This window comes from Sus scrofa, chromosome 10, assembly GCF_054392235.1.
Source record: "Sus scrofa isolate SSC_HxYL_T2T_F1_AM1 chromosome 10, Sscrofa_HxYL_maternal_Yorkshire_Landrace_v2.0, whole genome shotgun sequence".
NCBI classification, from domain to species: Eukaryota; Metazoa; Chordata; class Mammalia; order Artiodactyla; family Suidae; genus Sus; species Sus scrofa.
In genome coordinates this window covers 59,330,090-59,349,082 of record NC_139392.1, presented here as the reverse complement: position 1 = coordinate 59,349,082, position 18,993 = coordinate 59,330,090, and the positions used below count along the sequence as shown (strand labels likewise).

Here is an 18,993-nt window from a genome sequence, read left to right as displayed (position 1 = left end):
AGGGACCTAAATATCAGTTGTTGCATCTAAGACTAACCCCAATTTCATAAACATGGACTTCTTTCATGGACTGTTTAGAGGTGTAGTAACAATGCTACTGGAGTTCCCGTCAAGGCACAACACAAACGAATCTGATAGGAACCATGAGGTTGTGGATTCAATCCCTGGCCTCGTTCGGTGGGTTAAGGATCCATCATTTCTGTGAGCTGTGGTGTGGGTAGCAGACTTGGGGCTCGGATCCTGCATTGCTGTGGCTGTGGTGTAGGCCAGTAGGTGTAGCTCCATTTTGACCCCTAGCCTGGGAACTTCCATATGCCATAATAATAGTAATAATGTCACTACTCAATTATAGGAAAAATCTAGCTGTGCACAAACTAATTTATAGTACTGAATTCTGTAAAATACTTTTTGTACCAGGACCTGAGAAGGCATTGCAGAAAAATCAAAAAGTAAAACTAGATTGCTAGCACATAGTAGATACTTAACAACTACTTTTCAAATGTATTATATAGACCATATTCATGTATTAGCTTTAAAAGGAGAACTGGAGTTCCCGTTGTGGTTCAGTGTGTTCAGAACCAATATAGGGTCCATGAGGATGCAGGTTCAATCCCTGGCCTCACTCAGTGACTTAAGGATCCAGTGTTGCTGCAAGCTGCAGCATAGATCACAGATGTGGCTCTGATCCAGTATGGCTGTGGCACAGACCTGCAGCTGCAGCTCCACTTTGACAACTAGACTGGGAACTTCTGTATGCTACAGGTGTGACTGTAAAAAGAATAATTTAAACAAATAAATAAAATATAAATGTAAAAAAAAATTTTTTAAAGGGTAACTAATTTAGGATGCTAACTACAAAACAGTGAGGTACCTAAGGTAAAGAAGTGAGAAAGGTTAGGTGGTAAACTATTATTGCCCTTTTCACAGCATTATTTTTTATTTTTTTTCCATTCCAAAGGAAACCACTCCCTCTATAATCTCAAATATTACTCATTCTCTTACCTGACTCAATCTCAAAGACAAAAGCAATACACACAAAATGTCAAACTAGGCAATGATTAACAAGATAAAGAAATTTATAGGAAGAAAAGAGTAGAGTGGTGGCTTGATTGCAACTTCTCACACAATAGTAAGCAGTTTTCATCCTAGAACACAGAATTACATTAGTTTTTTACTAACATGGCACATAACAAAGAATTTTACCTAGAATACTCCATATCTCACGATTTTTAATATGGTCGTCAAATCTAAATTCAGAATTAAGTTAGTATCATGTTCAGTCAGACAGCAGCTATTTCAAAAAATATCGGCTAAATCCCATATTTCATACACAAAATACAATATTATTTGATGGCCAAGTACCTTTGAATGGTCATGTCTAAAGTTCCAAAGGTTCTCATGCCAATTACCATGTTTACTTTCCAAAGAGCAAAGACCAGGGCGCTGAAGACAGCCTAGCACAGCCGCTACCCTCTTCCTCTGAGGAGACTGTTGTTTTCTCACAAAAATACGCAACTCACAAGATGCCTTTCCACAAACTTTAAATGAATTATAGAAAAATTATCTGTTATGAGCACCACACTGCTTCTTGTTCCTCCAAACAGAGATAAAACATTCAGGGAAAGGCATAGAAAAACTAGGCATATAAAGGGAACTTTATTTCATTGCTACAGTTTATACTTTTCATACTGTAAAATATAATCCCATTTATGACCCAATACGCCCATGTATGATTTTTATATAATAGAAATTATCAAATTCTTAACATGAATCACCCCCAAATAGCAAGTTAGCATATTCAATCCATGCTGCTTCATAATATTTCTTAAGCCAACACCATGAATATAAGGCAAAAATTAAGGAGAAAAGGGGCAATTTACTAAAATTTTAGCAGCTTAACATTTTAGCTTTTTTTTTTTGGTCCACTCTGCCCTGTGGCATATGGTGTTCCCAGCCAGGGATCAGATCCTAGTCATAGTTGCAACCTATGTTGCAGCTGTGGCAACACTGGATCTTTAGCCCACTGTCCTGGGCCAGGGATAGAACCTGCATCCCAGCACTCCCAAGACGCTGCTGATCCTGTAATGCCCCAGCGGGAACTCCCATTTTAGCTAATTTAATCACAAGTATAGATTAGTGTTCTGAAGTTCCTGTCATGGCTCAGTGGTTAACGAATCTGACTAGGAACCATGAGGTTGCGGGTTCGGTCCCTGGTCTTGTTCAGTGGATTAAGGATCTGGTGTTGCCATGAGCTGTGGTGTAGGTCGCACATGTGGCGCAGATCCCGCGTTGCTATAGCTCTGGCGTAGGCCAGCGGGCTACAGCTCCAATTCAACCCCTAGCCTGAAAACCTCCATATGCCACAGGAGCAGCCCAAGAAATGGCAAAAAGACCAAAAAGACCAAAAAAAAAAAAAAAAAAAAAAAGCAAGTATAGATTAGTCTTCTGAGGGAGAGCCAATGTGAAGTCAGCAACAGATGCCCACAAATATGGTCAAGATTAACAAATAAAGGTAATGGAGACCTTAAAGAACAGTTTAAAGCGTTTACTTGTTTTTTAAAGATACATTTTCAAATCTGCATACTGCCAAACAGATCAAAAATAACTGTAAAGGGAGAGACCAAGCAACTGTTTTAAGGCCAATTCAAAAAACTACCACAAAGTATTTTAAGACATTAGATAACAACCAAACTTTTGGGAAGGGATGTATTACATAAACAAAAGACTTATCCTTTGATTATGAAAGTGACCAACTATTTGTCTCGCACCACCATTCACTATCAAACTGTACTGTACTAATACTCCCCAAGCAAAATGATTGCTTTTTTGTGCATATTGGGTACTGCATGTTTTTTTCTGTGCTGAACTTGGGATACGAAGCAATTCAAAACAATCTCCAGACAGAGACCAGTACCCATCAAGAGTCAGTTTAAATGTATTTAGATAGAAGTGTAATCATATTTTAAAAAATTATACCTCGCTAGAATTTACACATGGGAGATAGTGGACCACTTATTTTTAAGCCTAACTGGGTTTATAAAGAGTCAATATGGGAGTTTCCGTCGTGGCGCAGTGGTTAACGAATCCAACTAGGAACCATGAGGTTGCGGGTTTGGTCCCTGCCCTTGCTCAGTGGGTTAACGATCCGGCGTTGCCATGAGCTGTGGTGTAGGTTGCAGACGCGGCTCGGATCCCGCGTTGCTGTGGCTCTGGTGTAGGCCGGTGGCTACAGCTCCAATTCGACCCCTAGCCTGGGAACCTCCATATGCCGCGGGAGCGGCCCAAGAAATAGCAACAACAACAACAAAAGACAAGAAAAAAAAAAAAAAAGAGTCAATGTGAGGAGTTCCCGTTGGGGCACAGCAGAAATGAATCCAATTAGCAACCATGAAGATGCGGGTTCAATCCCTGGCCTTGCTCAGTGGGTCAAAGAACCAACATCACTGTGGCTGTGGTGTAGGCCTGCAGCTGCAGTTCCAATTTGACCCACAGGCTGCAAACTTCCATATGCCATGCCAAACTTTTTCTGCCCTAAAAAGCAAAACAACAACAAAAAAGAGTCAATCCGAGTCCTTTACCCACTACTTTATATCCTTTTTTAAAACTAAACGTTATCTAAGGAGTTCCCATTGTGGTTCAGCAGTAACAAACCCGACTAGTAACCATGAGGATGCAGGGTGATTCCTGGCCTCGCCCAGTGGGTTAAGTATCTGGCATTGCCATGAGCTATGGTGTAGGTCACAGATGCAGCTTGGATCCTGCATTGCTGTGGTTGTGCCACAGGACGGCGGCTGCAGCTCCAACTCGACCCCTGGCCTGGGAACTTCCATATGCCACACCTGTGGACCTAACGATAAAAAAAAAAAGTAAACATATCTGAATGAGGAATCAAAGAAATTAAGTGTCTTCACTATAGAAGATTTTATGTGGTTTGGCTCCTTTTTTTTTTTTTTTTTTTTTTTTGTCCTTTTAGGGCCACACCCATGGCATACAGAAATTCCCAGGCTAGGGATCAAAACAGAGCTCCAGCTGCCAGCCCACACCACAGCCAGAGGAATGACAGATCCTTAACCCACCGAGGGAGACCAGGGATTGAACCTGAGTCCTGAGTGATACCAGTCAGGTTCTTAACCTGCTGCACCACAACAGGAACTCTGGTTTGACTCCTTTCAATCCACAGAGCCTCTCAAAAGCTATTCAAGGAGTTCATGTCATGGTTCAGCAGAAATGAATCTGACTAGTATCCACGAGGACGCGAGTTTGATCCGTGGCCCCTCTCAGTGAGTTAAGGATCTGGCATTGCCGTGAGCTGTGGCGTAGGTCACAGACGAGGCTCAGATCCCAAGTTGCTGTGGCTCTGGCATAGGCCAGCCACTACAGCTCCAAACGGACTCATAGCCTGGGAACCTCCATGTGCCTCAGGTGAAGTCCTAAAAATAAAAGAGCGATTCAATAAGCCCAAGCAGACAGCAGACTTGGTTTCAGGGCTACCCACTATTTACTTAAGTCCTTCCATTTTTTTATTAGGAAAAGCTATTTTTTTTTTTTTTTTTTGTCTTTTCTAGGGCCACACCCACGGCATATGGAGGTTCCCAGGCTAAGGGTCTAATTGGAGCTGTAGCCAATGGCCTACACCACAGCCATAGCAACAGGATCCGAGCCGGATCCTTAACCCACTTAGTGAGGCCTGGGACTGAACCCGCAACCTCATGGTTCCTAGTTGGATTCATTTCCGCTGAGCCACGGCAGGAACTCCAGGAAAAGCTATTTAACTCCACCTTTACTACTACAAAGAAGTTTGTAACCCTTGAGGAAAGGAGGAGGCAACAAGAAAGATAACTGGTCTCCTACTCAGACTTCCCCTCTTTCTCTCCATCTCCCTGAAGAAGTCAGCTTCCAGAATAAGATAGAACCAGTTCAAAGCCTGACCCTGAGCAAGCCTCTTTCTAGACTCAGTTCTCTCCTCTGTCAAAGAACAACACTCCTCACAGGGTTTTACTGGGGAATTAAAGGAAAATACCTATAAATAACAAGCAAAATTCCTGCCACACAATAAATCACTCACAATAAATGTTAGCTATTATTACTTACTCCATTTTTGTTCAATTCACAGACAGAAAATACATTCCATAAATAAGAGATAACTCTAAAGACATAGGAAAACATCACAAAAACTCATTTGACCAAAATAGTGTTAGCGGCTCTAAGGCCCTGAACAATGGGAAAAAAAAAAAACAACAAGGTCCGACACTTACCCTGAGCAGACTACTCTTGACACAAAGAAAATCACAATGTGAAATTGTTTATGTTACAGTCTTTTTTTTTTTTCTTTGTGGCCAAACCTGTGGCACATGGAAATTCCCAGGCCAGGGAAAGAACCCGCTTTCATGCTGCAGCTATGACCTGAGCCACAGCTGTGGCAAGGCCAGATCCTTAACCCAGTGCTCCTTAAGGGAACTTCCTACAAATTCCTTCTTGAATTTCCAGAGAAATTTATGTTAGCTTTTTTTTGGGTCTTTTTAGGCCTGTATCTGTGACATATAGCAATTCCCAGGCTAGAGGTCGAATCAGAGCTATAGCTGCAAGCCTGTGGTACAGCCACAGCAATACCAGATCCAAGCCGCATCTGTGACCTATGCCATAGCTTGTGGTAACACCGGATCCCCAACACACTGAGGATGAACCCAAATCCTCATGGATACTACTCAGGTTCTTAACTTGCTGAGCCACAGTGGGAACTCCCCCAGAGAAATTTTTTAAAAAACTATAAAAACCAGGACCATGTTAAGAACTGTATTTAACCTAAAACCCACTGATACTCACTACAAAAAGACAACTTACTGATTAACCTGAATATCACTAAAAAAAATTAAAAAGACATAAAATGCCTTCTGAAGTAATGCATTATAGAATAACACCACCACATGTTTATCTAAAAATTTACTCCTGAATCTAATCTTTAAAGCTAACTTACATTTACAGTAAATACAGGGGCTAGAGGAATAAGCTAAATGACACCGCAAGAAACAAAAAGACAAATGTAGAATGTGAAACATGACATCCTTTAAGACAAATGACATGGGTCTGTAAACATCCCCATAGTAAATAAAAAGGGGGGAAGGTAAAAAGATGGTGGGAGGAACTACTCTAGATTAAAAGAGAATCAAAATACATGATGTATAAATCTTACTTGGACCCTGATTCAAAGAAAAGAACTATTAAAATACATTTTTGAAATAAAATAATCAGGGCACTTATGTATAGACAGAGTATGATGATAACAAGTTTATTATCTTTTTTTAAGAGTGAAAATAGCATTATGGTTACTTGTGGAAGCATCTACATTTTTTAGGAGGTGCTTATCACAGTAACTAGGGGTAAAAATGACCCCAAAAATCTACTTTAAAATATTTCTGCAGGAGGAGTTCCCACCGTGGCACCTCAGAAACAATCCAACTAGGAACCATAAGGTTGCAGGTTCGATCCCTGGCCTCGCTCAGTGGGTTAAGGATCTGGTATTGCTGTGAGCTATGGTGTAGGTCGCAGACAAGGCTCAGATCTGATGTGCCTGTGGCTGTGGTGTAGGCCAGCAGCTGTAGCTCTAATTGGACCACTAGCCTGGGAACCTCCATGTGCCCCAGGTGCGGCCCCAAAAAGAAGAAAAAAAAAATTTCTGCTGACAAAAAAGGAAGGCCATACATAAAGCACATATGGCCAAAATCCTTAAGCATGACTGATTAAATGTGAGGAGACAAAGACTCATTCAACTATTCACTTTTCTCTATGTTTGAAATTAATCACAATAAATAAAGCTAGACTGGGAGGTTGGGGTGGGCATATACACACTACCATATAGAGGAGAGATGACTAGCAGGGACCTACTATTAGCACAGGGAAGTCTACTCAATATTCTGTATAAACTATATGGGAAAATAATCTGAGAAAGAATGGATACATGTATATACATAACTGATTCACTTTCCTGTACAACTGAAACACAACACTGTAAGTCAACTATACTCCAATAAATTTTTTTTTAATTTCTAATTAAATGGCACTATGAAACAAACCAGAAATGGCTAGAAATGGTAATTATAACTAAAATCCGGAAGTTCCTGTCATGGCTCAGTGGAAATGAATCTAACCAGCATCCATGAGGACGCTGGTTCGATCCCTGGTCTCACTCAGTGGGTTAAGGATCCAGCGCTGCCATGAGCTGTGGCGTAGGTCGCAGATGCAGCTGGAATCCCAAGTTGCTGTGGCTGTGGTGTAGGCCAGCAGCTACAGCTCCAATTCGACTCCTGGCCTGGGAACATCCATATGCCACAGGTGTGGCCTTAAAAGACAAAAATAAAATAAAATAGAAACTAAAATCTGTTAGAAAATTACCACCTTATTATTACTACGCCTGGCACATTAGTAAATAATTTTGCTCTTTGCTAATCTCTGAAGTTGAGTAAACGATAGTTGGATGAACAGCCACGGGAGCTGACAGTGTAGGTGCGATTCCACATATTTCTAATCTTTAATAATATTTCTGATAAAAAAAATTCTGCCACCGTGAAATGTTCACTTGGAGAAGAGTAATAAGTGTATTGGACAGTGGATCACACAAAATATCAGTCAATTCAGGTAGCTTTTCCACAGAACTGAAACTGAAGATCTTCCTATCACATCACTTATCTAGATTTTATAACCCTGAAGAAATTCAGTTGCAACTCTAAAGTATGTGGAACTACATTCTTGAAGTGGTTTAATGACATCCCAAGTCAATATATGCTAAGAAATGATCACTAGGTGTTCCCGCTGTGGTGCAACGAGATCAGTCACGCATCTCTGCAGCACCAGGACACAGGTTCAATCGCTGCCTGCCACACTGGGTTAAAGGAAGAGGCATTGCTGCAGCTGCAGCAAACACTGCAACTGCGGCTCAGATCTGTTCTCTGACCCAGGAGCTCCATATGCAGTGGGGCAGCCAAATTAAAAAAGGGAAGGGAAGGGGCAAGGGAGAAGGAAGGAAGGATCATTAACATAAAACACTAGGAAGGGGTAATAAATGGGCAAATTAAAATTATTTTAAAATCAATATCGCATGGATAAAACACACCTGTTTAAAGCCCAACACAGGAGAATTTGGAGTTCCCTTCGTGGCTCATCAGTTAACGAACCTGAATAGGATCCACCAGGATGTGGGTTCAATCCCTGGCCTTGCTCAGTGGATTACGGATCCAGCGTTGCTGTGAGGTGTGGTGTAGGTCACAGATGTGGCTCGGATCCTGTGTTGCTGTGGCTGTGGCGTAGGCCAGCAGCTACAGCTCGGATTCGACCACTAGCCTGGGAACCTCCATATGCCATGGGTGCGGCCCTGAAAAACCAAAAAAAAAAAAAAGCACAACATAGGAGAATTAATAATTACTTTTTGGTCAGAGTCAAGTTTAAATAATTCATACAAAGGGCCTTCTTAGCTCATCTGAAAACCACCGGTAAATTTCCTCAAAATGAGACAGTCCAAAAATATTTATTCATAGGCATCAGCAAACAAAAGGCATCAGATCAACCATTCTTTCAAAGTACAGTGCCATCCCTTAGTGTCCTAACAGTGTACCAACAGCCTGTCTCCTTCTTCAGATGATAAGCATTTCCTTCCCCTTCATTCTGACTCACCTCTTCCACGAGCTCGCTTGCCACGATCCGAAGGCTTGTCCCCTTGATTGGAGTCAATTCCATTCTCTTCACCTCTAACTGAGGAAGAAAAGAGCACCCCTTGTACATAATCATGCCAAACAGCTATGACAGACAAGGACAGTAAGACTTTCTTAAAATGGTTAAAATTTAGGAGTTCCCTTGTGGCTTAGTGGGTTAAGGATCCAGCATTGTCACTGCTATGGCTCTGGTTACTGCAGTGGCATGGGTTTGATCTCTAGCCTAGGAACTTCTACATGCCACAGGTATGGCCGAATAAATAAAATAAAAAGGTTAAAATTTAACCAAAGTTCAGAGAACAAGAAAACCAAAACCAAACCAGTGTGTCTCAAAAAAAAAAAAAAAAAAAACTGAATGATGGCACATCTTATTTAATTCATAGGTGAAAATTCAAAAAGAGATCAAAATTATCACTTTTTTTTTCTGTTTGGACCTGCTCTGAAGTAAGTTTGCCTCCAAAAATATCCTTTTTATGCAACTATACTCCACAAAATTTGCTCACTGCTTAAGTTCAAAGTCTGGAAAGGCAGAGAATAGCAAAAGAACAATACCAAGGAAATACTGAGTTCTTAGGTAAGTTATTGTCAGAGAGAAATTTTTTGAGGATTGTATCCAAAAGATAACATCTTTTTTCCTCATCCTTAAATTGGCATGAATGGTTCTGCATAATACAGAAATTTTATGAACAATATTGGCACAACTTGCTCCCATCATCTCTTTTGGGGCTTAGCTCCATGAGTTGTCAATGAAGCCCTCCCTGACCACTCCACTTACATTTATTGAACTCTATATACCTATAATTCCCATCCCTCTGCCTTTGTTTTTTTCCCCATAGCATAGTTTCTAAATATTATTATGATATAATGTTTATAAATTATCAAGTTTATAAACTACAAACTTAAAATATCATAATATGAAATACATTATTCCTCTATTTTTTACATTTCACTCTATCTCCACTAAAAAATATTTCAGGGAGTTCCCGTCGTGGCTCAGTGGTTAACAAATCCGACTAGGAACCATGAGGTTGCGGGTTTGGTCCCTGCCCTTGCTCAGTGGGTTAACGATCCGGCGTTGCCGTGAGCTGTAGTGTAGGTTGCAGACGCGGCTCGGATCCCGAGTTGCTGTGGCTCTGGCGTAGGCCGGCGGCTACAGCTCTGATTCGACCCCTACCCTGGGAACCTCCATATGCCGAGGGAGTGGTCCAAGAAATAGCAAAAAGACCAAAAAAAAAAAAAATTTCAGAAGGACAAAAATTTCTATATGTTTTATTTATCCCTATACACCTGTAACAATGTCTGCTATAGGAATTCCCATTGTGGCACTGTGGGTTGATGATCCAGCTTGTCTCTGTGGAGGCAAGGGTTCGATAACCGGCCCCGAAAAGTGGGTTAAGGATCTGGCGTTGCTGCAGCTGTGGCATAGATCGCAGCTGTGGCTGGGATTTAATCCCTGGCCTGGGAACTTCCATGTGCTGAAGGTATGGCTGAAAAAGAATATATACTACCCTGTAGACACTCAAGAAGTATCTGGGGAGGAGTTCCCTGGTGACACAACAAGTTAAGGTTCTGGCATTGACTGTCACTACTGTGGCTCAGGTCAATGATATGGTATGGGTTCGATCCCTGGCCTGGGAACTTCCACATGCCACAGGCATGACCAAAAAGAAAATAAATATCTTTAAGATAAATGTCTGTGGAACAAATAAACTAGCAAAGTCTATAAGAGTTAAATATTATGTTAAACATTTATATTTATTCATTCGTAACTTAGCAACTTTGGTACATCTGAAGAGTAGGTAATGTTGTTTTGGGTGAATGCTGCCAAAACCTGAGTTGAATGCAGTTCTGGGAACATCTTCCCTATTCAGCAACCTTCCTCTTACTTTAACCCTTGCCTATACCCTGAGCATCACTAAGTGTGGAAGCATAAACAGCTTTAACAGTGAATGAAAAACCTCCTTGAAAATTAGAGGATGCACCTGATTCATAACAGAAGGCAGTCCTAAGACACACAACTACCTACCTATAGCCCTGGTCAGTGCTAATATGAAACCGCATCAGTTAGGTTTCTAATCAACTACTCTATTGTAGCTCATTACTGAGTGTTAACCATACTAACCATACTAACAAATACAAATCCACACTGAGGAAGTGGATTTATGGGCATTCACTGAAAGACTCAGTTTTTTAGTATGCATGAATTTGCATAACACAAACTTCAGGAGAAATATCTGTACTTACACTCTCTCCCACGATTGCCACCTCTTCCTTTCCGGTTGTTGTTTCCACGTCCACGACTCACTTCTCTCTCACTTCTCTTCTCTCTATTCTCTTTGTTTTCTGAACTGTCTTTTCCAAAATTCTTCTTCTTCCCTCCTACCGTCTCCCATGAAGTCTACCAAAAATAAGAGTGTTTATTCAGAGTGGCCACTCAAAGTGTGTACAATAATCAAGGGTATGGGCATTTATCTCTCAAACCTAATTACCCACGACTTACAGCTGACTTGCCTACCATTTTCATTCTTCTCCACATACATACTGTACCTTCTAATGATAAAGTCAGCAAATCTTTTGCTAAGCTCCTGTTGCTAAACAGGGCACTAAATATTACAGCAACTAGAAGAACTGAAACCTACTAGATGAACATTCTCCTATGCCAATGTAATGATAAAGTAAATGTTACTTCACCAAGCTCTCATCCTATGCCACCTCCACCTACCTTAGTATTAGGCCTTAAACCTATCAGCTAAAAAACAAAAATTACACCCTAAAATCTTAAGAACACAACTTTCCCTATTCAGTTATCCAAGGTAGCCATCTTAAAAAATCTAATAGTTGACAAATTTTGGGTTAGTTTTCTTAAAGTACCCCAAATTTCAATCTTAAAAACTTGTTCTACTGGGAAGTCAAATGATTCTTAACATACTCTCTTCTCCCCCAAATCAAATACAATCATATATATAAAAATTACTGAGAAAAGAATGAGATATTATGTTCTTATGGATATACATATTAGAATATCCATCAGAGTATGTCACTGAGAGATGCCAAAAATGGTCCATTTATTTCTACTTACTTCTCATAATCTATTTGATTTCACAAAGGAGTTGAAGTGATTCAATTCCAAACTAAGAGCATTAACTCTTTTCTTGTGTGTGTGTGTCTTTTAACTTTTGGGTTTTGTTTGTTTGTTTGTTTTTAAGGCCACACCTGCAGCATATGGAGGTTCCCAGGCTAGGGGTCGAATTGGAGCTGCAGCTGCCAGCCTATGCCACAGCCACAGCAACATGGGATTCAAGCCACATCTGCAACCTACACCACAGCTCATAGCAACACTGGATCTTTAACCCACTGATCAAGGCCAGGGATTGAACCTGCATCCTCATGGATACTAGTCAGATTCGTTTCTGTTGAGCCATTAGTAGAACTCCACTACTTTTAACTTTAAAAAAAAAACTTACAGAAAAATAAAACTGTTGTTACCCAAATAAACATAAGTGCTGGAAATTAATAAACTAAAATTAATTAGAGATATACAACCAAATTACTTTCAAAATGGTAGAGGCTAGATTTAAAATGCTTTCTTCAAAGGAATTTTTTTGCCATCTGCAAACCTCTGCTGAATGTTTATATTTAGTTACATATATAAAATAAAATACTGGAGTTCCCACCATGGTGCAGTGGTTAACAAATCCCACTAGGAACCATGAGGTTTTGGGTTTGATCCCTGGCCTTGCTCAGAGGGTTAAGGATCCCGTGTTGCCGTGAGCTGTGGTGTAGTTCGCAGATGCGGCTCGGATCCTGTGCTGCTGTGGCTCTGGTGTAGGCTGGCAGCTACAGCTCCGATTCGACCCCTAGCCTGGGAACATCCATATGCCGCGGGAGTGACCCAAGAAATGGCAAAAAGACAAAAAAAATAAATAAATAAAAATAAAATACTGATGTGAAAAAAATACAAATTAAAAAAAGTTATTTTCCACCTCTAAGCTTTGATAAAAATTTAAAAAGTTAATACCCAATAGTTACGGCAGAATAATCAGGAATTCTCAGCTCTGGTAAACATACATCTATTTCAACCTTCCTGGCAACAGTGTCAGATTTTTAATTAGTTCACAACTTTTGTCCCAGCAACTCTACTTCTTGGCCTTTATTTAGAGGAAATAATCTGGTAACTGTACAAATATTTATAGACAAACAATGCATAGCAGAACAAAAGGGTGGAAATTCCCCAAGCACCTAGTTAAAGAGACCACCTTCTCCAGAACATGCATACAGGGAAAAGTATAAGCCACTTAAAGAAAGAGATGTATAAAGAAAGAGACCCATAATGTAAGTGAAGCAAGCTATCAGCAAACAGCATACAAAAGAGGATTACATTTTTAAGCTCAAATAGGAGCTTGGATATTACTGAAAAAAACTTAGAAGTAGTTACCTAAGCGAGGACCTTTAATGTCATTTTTATTGTTCTGCATTGTTTTAATTAGCAAAAACAATAAAGCTTATTTATTTCAGATAAAATTCTATAGTATACAAACTATATTATGTTCACCAATATGATGAATAAACAAGAATGTAAGATAGAATCCTGGCCTTTTAGGTTAACAAGACAAAAAGTCAATCCTAGAGGTCCTGAAAAAATTACACAAAGTAGAGGAAGCACAAGGTGCATATATACATACATATATATATATATATGCACAATTTATAATGTCTTTACACGGCTCAACTGAAAAGTATTCAATCATTACAAAAGGACAGACTTTCTATGTAAAGCATCTGAGAGAAAGCAACATCTTATACCATTTCATTCAGCAAAAGATAAGCAAATTCTGGCTTATGAACTAGACAAAAACTAACAAGAATTTATTTGGGGAAGAAAGCAGGGCAAGAAATTTTAAGGGGCAATTAGTTTAAGACTATAGTAAATGCTAAACAATGTATTCTTACACATTTGCAAAACACTCTGCAAGCATATGCACAGATTTTCAAAGTGAACTAAGTAATTATTATAAAAGATTTTCAACAGAACTGGAAACCTTTGTCATCTATATTTTGATATTTGTAGAATAGGTCTGAACAAACTCAGAGAGAGTAACATCTTTTTTGTTTGTTTTTTTTTGGTCTTTTCTAGGGCCACACCCTCGGCATATGGAGGTTCTCAGGTTAGGGGTCGAATCCGAGCTGTAGCCGCTGGCTGACACCAGAGCCACAGCAACGCCAGATCCTTAACCCACTGAGCAAGGCCAGGGATCGAACTCACAACCTCATGGTTCCTAGATGGATTCGTTAACCACTGAGCCACGACGGGAACTCCAAGAGTAACATCTTTTACCATTTCATTCACAGTCCTCTAAGAGACACAGTTCTCCAAGACACTGCTTTTAGTAACCAGAAAAGCAGCTTTTCAGGCCAGCTCATTTAAAATCATTCTCCCATCCCCTTATATCTGCCAAGAAGTGAACAACGCAAACACATTTCTATATCTGTATGTGTAGATTTTTAAAGCACACGAATGCAAGGGACTTATATTTCAAAGCTATTCTAACACTCATAAAAAACAACATGGTAATAAAAAGTTTGGTACTTAAGATTATGTTTTTCAAAGTAATAAATTTGTTTCAGAAGGCCTTGGCCCAAAACAAGACAAGCCAATAGGACAAGATTATTTTGCTTCCATGGTTTATTTTAAATGTGCCTGCTCCTAGCAATCCTACAGTGTTCACATTCTCCAGAAGCCCACCCCCATTAACTCTACCCCGGTCAGGGGAAGATACTCTCTACAGCTGGTCAGCCATGGCTGCTGAAGCAACAAGGTAAGAAACAAGACAAACAAGATGAAAGAAAAGATGCACACAGAATGATCAAACAAACCAGCGTTTCCCTCTGTCTCCTCAGTATCCCCACAATCCTCTCTCAACACAGGCATATGCCTTTCGCATTCAGGCCCTAATTTGCTGTTTTCTGATAGTTTAAGAAAACATGCCAGATCTAGTCCAAACTATGTGATTTCTAGGTTCAAGAGCTAATCAAAGAGATCTTTATGTAACTTTCAGCCCAGAACCACTTCCCCAGGGTTCAGTCACAAATGAGGGGAGGAAGCGGAGACTCAGTAAAACAAAGAGAGAACTTGACATCCATTTAAGACTTAGTGACTCACCCAGCTACAGAGAAAAGGAATGACGAATCTGCGGGAGCTAAAGGAAAGGCAAGAGAAAAAAATCTGTGGGCCTATCTCTACCATAAACAACAACAATAAGGCCCTCCAATTAAAGATTTGGAAATACTTCATCTATTCAGTGATTTCTTTCAATAAAGCAGGCAGTTAAGCCCTTTTCCAGTTCATTTTGAAAATAACTAAGAGCCATTCTATGCTGCAACCATTACCAATAAAGTAAACACTTCTGATATGTCACAAGACTCAGCAAATACATGGCTAAGTATAAACAAAAACTCTTCCAAAATTTTGTTTCCTCATTTAACATATTTTCCCAACAAATTGACATATTTGGTAGTTTACTGTGTTGGACCAGTGTTACCTTGCATACAATTTTATATAGATACTGCTATAATATTTTCCTAATTATCTAATTTTTCTAATTATGAAGTTCATTCTGCTTGATTCCTATTAAATAAAAAGATAACCATTTTAGTTGTCAGCTTGTCACAGCATTCCATTTTAATACAGCCTGTCCCTAATAAAGCCTATTCCAAAAAATGAGAACCTGATTCAACCTAAACATTGATAAGGAAGGCATTATTTTCCCTTTGGCTACTCTCATGGCATGTGGAAGTCCCTGAGCCAGGGATCCAACCTGTGCCAGGGCAGGGACCCAAACCACTGCAGTGACAACAGATCCTTAACCCAAATCACACAAGGGAACTCCTTTGTGTTTTCTTTTTGTTTTTGGAAAGAAGGCACTTTTTTTGAAGTGTTCTTCTTTATATCCCTTTTAGGTAAATCACTTATTTGTTTTAATCTGCTCTGAATTGGTTTCTTCAATGAAAAAAATACAAATGAGGAGTTCCCATTGTGGCGCTGTGGTTAACGAATCCGACTAGGAACCATGAGGTTGCGGGTTCGGTCCCTGCCCTTGCTCAGTGGGTTAAGGATCCAGCGTTGGCGTGAGCTGTGGTGTAGGTTGCAGATGCGGCTTGAATCCCACGTTGCTGTGGCTCTGGCGTAGGCTGGCAGCTGCAGCTCCGATTAGACCCCTAGCCTGGGAACCTCCATATGCCGCGGGAACGGCCCTAGAAATGGCAAAAAGACAAAAAAAAAAAAAAAAAGAAAAGAAATAATGTGTAATTTCCATGTAGAAATCAAAAGATTAGGGCTGAAACCTGCTCAGTACAGCTTAAGTTGCATCCTTCCTAAAATAAAAGTGAGGGCTCTAGTAATGCACATGTGCATTCCTCAAACTTTACTAGCTAAAATAAAAATTTTCTTACTTTATGCATCTGTCAGACTGTCATTAAAATGTGTCTATAATATTCACACATAAGCAAATAGATGTACCAGCAAATCCTGGTTTTCTGTTAGTCTAGAGATCTAAGTAGTAGTGAGAGGTGACAATTGAGATGAAGAAACATGAGCAGTGGAGCCAAGAGAAGTTTTTCAGGTGGTGAAAATGTCCACAGGCCCAGAGAATTTTGGCAACTGTGTAAAGCTGGAGGAGATGACCAAGTTCTCTTTCAAGTCTTCAGATTCTACAACTTCATGAAGAAACCATACATAACAAAAACAGTCATTTCAGGTTAGTGTTCTTTCTGGACTTAAAACAAATATGGAATGGCACCCTTAATCCCCTCCACCCCCACCCCCAAATAAGGTGAAGGTGAAAATGTAATATGGGGCAGGAGACCAATCTTACCATTGCAAATCAATTAATAATACTTACTGTGTCTGAATTCCCTTCCAGCAATATATTGATAGCTTTATTGACATCTCCATTACAGTCATGTAGGGCCACTATGCATTCATCCTGATTTTTTCCTGTCACTTCCATAAGCTGTTGAAATTATTAGAAAATGATTAGCGGAATCCAAAAATGACACTACAGGGAGTTCCCACTGTGGCGCAGTGGTTAACGAATCCAACTAGGAACCATGAGGTTGCAGGTTCGATCCCTGGCCTTGCTCAGTGGGTTAAGGATCCAGCATTGCCCTGAGCTGTGGTGTAGGTTGCAGACATGGTTCGGATCCCGTGTTGTTGTGGCTCTGGCGTAGGCCGGCGGCTACAGCTCCAATTCGACCCCTAGCCTGGGAACCTCCATGTGCCACGGGAGTGGCCCAAGAAATGGTAAAAAGACAAAACAAAAACAAAAAACAAACAAAAAAATGACACTACAGGAGTTCCCGTCATGGCACAGTAGAAATGAATCCGACTAGCAACCATGAGGTTGCGGGTTTTATCCCTGACCTCACTCAGTGGATTAAGGATCTGGCATTGCTGTGGCATGGGCCAACAGCTGTAGCTCTGATTAGACCCCTAGCCTAGAAACCTCCATATGCCACGGGTATGGCCCTAGAAAGCAAAAAAGCAAAAACAAAAAACAAACCAAAAATGACACTTCATATTAATTTCAATAGTCTACTATAAAAAGACAGAAACTAGAGTTCCCTGGTGGCTCACTGGGTTAAGAATCCAGTGCTGTGACTACTGTGGGTCAGGTCTGATCTCTGGCCTGGGAACATTCATGTGCCACAGATGCAACCAAAAAAAAAAAAAGGGCAAAAAAGACAGAAATTAGGCAGCCCTTCCACATGAAGACAGCCTCTTCCAGACTTTGAACTTAGGATCCAAGATCAGACTGACCTGTTTTTGTGGCTACCCCATGTATTCCTATCAGTACTGGCAAAGTCAACCTACAAATCAACCATCCTCCACGGTGACTGAGTTATCAGACTCTTAATCAGCAGCACATATACATATATACCAACATTCTCAGAATCCTCAGGATCAGCTATCTAACTGCTCCAACTAGTTCAATGGTCTGGGAGCCCTAAATTTCTGAACTACTCAAATATTAAGTAGGACTATATGTTTCCCAAAGACCATGTGTATGTGGCCACGATTAGCAGATCATTCAGTCTAACTGTTTTGCACTGTTCCATAGTCCAGCTGTTTCCGACAATGTTCAGAACCAGGCTATCACTTCTTGGATTAGAACATTCTACATACAAAATAAGTTATAACACCCCAAGGTCTCAAAAACAGAATTTGGCAGTTATCATAAAACTCACTCCCAGACATATTATTTTCTCAAGGAGGCTCAACAGGGGGTTTATGTTTGAAGTAATCAAGAAAATCTTAGTGTATTCCCTTTAACAAGAGATATTAAGCTATTTAATGTTTTCAACACAACAGATTTAGGGACAACATAGGTTTCTCTATCATCAGGGAACAAATGCAGGTATTTAATCACAAGTTCAAAATCCAGTTACTTGAAACTTAAGCAAGAAGCATACTTTAAATTTAGAATTTAGTATAGATTTTTAAAAAGATAGTATCCTTTGCCAGAAACATACCTGTTTAACTTTAGCTTCAAACTCTGAGTCATTTTTATCAAAGATCACTTGAGCGAGACGCATCTGTTCAGCTGTTGCCTGGAAAGCACGTACAATTGTTAAAGATCTGAGCACAAAAAAAAAAATGTTAGGTGCCAAAATCTGGCATAAACAGATAAAAATTCTCATGCACTACAGCACTATGGTAACAGAAATAATGAGTAACTAAGAAAAAAGACGGACTCTTGATTTTAGACCTCTTAAATGTATACAATGTGTTCCCATGAGGTCAATAACCATCAAGTTAAACAGCACAAAGGGCCCATTCCTTTGGCCAAATGACCTAAAGTCCTGTTCATCTTCATTAGCCATGTCCTTCATTTGAATTTTCTTTCCCTTGGAGAGATGAAGTAACAGCATAGCGCAAAGTGGAAGAATAGGAAGCAGCAGAAACTGCCAAGACACAGATACAGACTTAGCCTTGCTGTCAAAAAAAGCAAAAAAAGCCCAAAAAAAAGGTCACTTCTGAAAAAGAAAAAAGCTGTATTTACCTAAATAAAAATTATTTTTAAAGTTAGATTTTCATTTTCAGCCACAATTTTTTTTGTCTTTTTAGGGCTGCACTCACGGCATATGGAGGTTCCCAGGCTAGGGGTCTAACTGGAGCTATAGCCACTGGCTTACACCACAGCAATACCAGATCCAAGCCTTGTCTGCGACTTACACCTCAGCTCACAGCAATGCTGGATCCTTAACTCACTGAGGATTGAAGCTGCATCCTCAT

The 18,993-nt window shown here is 40.1% G+C and overlaps 1 protein-coding gene across 25 annotated transcripts in view; it reads right to left on the bottom strand.

Annotated features, from left to right (window-relative positions):
- Positions 1 to 18,993, bottom strand: part of UBAP2 (ubiquitin associated protein 2) — a 136,927-nt gene that overhangs the window by 57,156 nt on the left and 60,778 nt on the right. For 19 of the 25 annotated variants that reach the window (XR_014817758.1, XR_014817760.1, XR_014817764.1 and 16 more), the window contains exons 3-6: positions 18,231 to 18,308; positions 16,601 to 16,711; positions 10,947 to 11,100; positions 8,665 to 8,742 (exon numbers count right to left, since the gene is read on the bottom strand). Coding sequence is in view for 8 of the 25 variants with exons in the window: in XM_084979833.1 (XP_084835959.1) it covers positions 8,665 to 8,742; positions 10,947 to 11,100; positions 16,601 to 16,711; positions 18,231 to 18,308 (421 nt within the window). In the remaining 17 variants the exon portion in view is untranslated. Of the gene's footprint in view, positions 1 to 8,605; positions 8,743 to 10,946; positions 11,101 to 16,600; positions 16,712 to 18,230; positions 18,337 to 18,993 lie in introns of all 25 variants that reach the window. The other 6 variants (XR_014817761.1, XM_084979836.1, XM_084979835.1 and 3 more) reach the window with 2 other exon arrangements.